This window comes from Patiria miniata, unplaced genomic scaffold (assembly GCF_015706575.1).
Source record: "Patiria miniata isolate m_02_andy unplaced genomic scaffold, ASM1570657v1 HiC_scaffold_29, whole genome shotgun sequence".
NCBI classification, from domain to species: Eukaryota; Metazoa; Echinodermata; class Asteroidea; order Valvatida; family Asterinidae; genus Patiria; species Patiria miniata.
Genome location: NW_024037068.1, coordinates 13,854,864 through 13,856,428, shown reverse-complemented (window position 1 = coordinate 13,856,428; position 1,565 = coordinate 13,854,864). Strand labels below are relative to the sequence as shown.

Below are 1,565 nucleotides of genomic sequence, written 5' to 3'. Positions count from 1 at the left end.
CCAATGAGAGCTCAGATGACATCAGCCCTGACCAGCGTCCTGTTTGCAGGGCGGGGGTACGAGTGAAGAGCGAAATCTTCTTTTGTACCTACCCAACGCTAGGGGCGCCCTTCCACATGAGGAACTACTTCCTGTCCGATCTTTCCCCTGTACGATCTTTGGAAGGTCACATGCTCAACTGCAAATTGACCTTAACGCGTACTCGTCACCACTGTAGAAAATGGCATCGCAACCATCATTTGAGGGAGATTTATTAAATTTTGAGCCCGAGGATAATCCTCCATGGCGAAGAAAGGGACAAGTGGTGCCTTCAGTTGGTGTCATGGTCACAGATATCGTCGGATTCCAAGAAAAATGGAATTCCATGAAGAAAAACCGCGATGCCTGCGCCGTTCAGCCGAGACAATTCATAGAGAACTTATTGCACTGCAACCGTGAGCACAGCTGCATGGCTTCGGCCAGTTTGGGGAAAACGCGGGAATGTCTTGCCGCGGGAAGAGAGGTGAACAATCCCACGCTGTCCTCGGAGAAACGGAGAGAAAACGCATACTTGGAAGAGGCCTACAACAACTTGCGAAGGGGCATCGAAGCCTGGCAGAGAAACAACTATAACCGTTGGTTGATTGAGGAACCCATGCTTAAAAGAGCTAACGAAACCATCCTCAAAAGTGCTACCACACGACCAGGCTGTACTGAGCCGGGGGAATACAGTACCAGGCCCCGTTACATTGAATTTGATGGAGAGCTTTATGAGTATCAGAATCCAGATAACATGCAAATTGCCGTCGTTAGAATTTTAGAAAAATTTAACTCTCTCTTTCAAGAGACAAACAATCCAGAAACACAGAATGATGAACATGAAGATAAAGCACAACGGCTCCGTAAGCTGTACAATGCTTGTGGTTGGCTGGTGTTTGAGATGCTTGACTTGCATCCGTTTGGAGACGGCAACGGGAGACTGTGCCGGCTGCTTTGCAGCTGCGTGCTCTCCACGTGCACTCCTTTCCCCACTCCAATCTACGACATCTGGAGCACGTCCTGCAAATATGACTACATGAAAGCTCTTGTTGAGGCTAGGAAGTCGGACACCCGTCATCCAAGAGCCTTGGTCACCATGATCATTGAATGCAGCTGGTATGGCTGGAAAGAGTTCCTTGAGAGGCTGCAGACAACGACTTAGCCACATTAATGTGGTCCGGATGTTGGTGCGCTGTATCCTGTCCCGAATATGCTATATCCTTGTAGCCTAAACGAACATTGAAAAGATTAAGAAAATGAATAAGATTGAAAATGTTAGAAAACAAAACAAGTGCACAACATGTGCAGGTACCCTTGCGATAGTGAAGTCCTGTAATATTTAACAATGATGCAACATTGCTGGAAATACATCTCACAATCTGTATCTCAAAAAGCAGCAAAAGTGTAATCATGAATTTTAAGCATGGATTCACCTTCACAACTTGATCTGTATGTGGTTCGCAAGTATTTGAATCCAGATTTTTTTCCAAATAAAAATGTCAGCAATTGTGTTTTAAAACCTCGAACCGAACATGTTTTGAACAATC

The 1,565-nt window shown here is 45.7% G+C and overlaps 1 protein-coding gene across 1 annotated transcript; it reads left to right on the top strand.

Moving 5' to 3' along the window:
• Window positions 1–220: 220 nt before the first annotated feature.
• On the top strand, window positions 221–1,180 carry LOC119735192. Its single transcript, XM_038208898.1, has one exon. It carries the CDS (start codon window positions 221–223, stop codon window positions 1,178–1,180), a length of 960 nt encoding a protein of 319 aa, XP_038064826.1.
• Window positions 1,181–1,565: the final 385 nt, after the last annotated feature.

Bases quoted from the DNA above. Each gene is read 5' to 3' on its own strand.
- LOC119735192 (XM_038208898.1), top strand. From the start codon at position 221: ATGGCATCGCAACCATCATTTGAGGGAGATTTATTAAATTTTGAGCCC.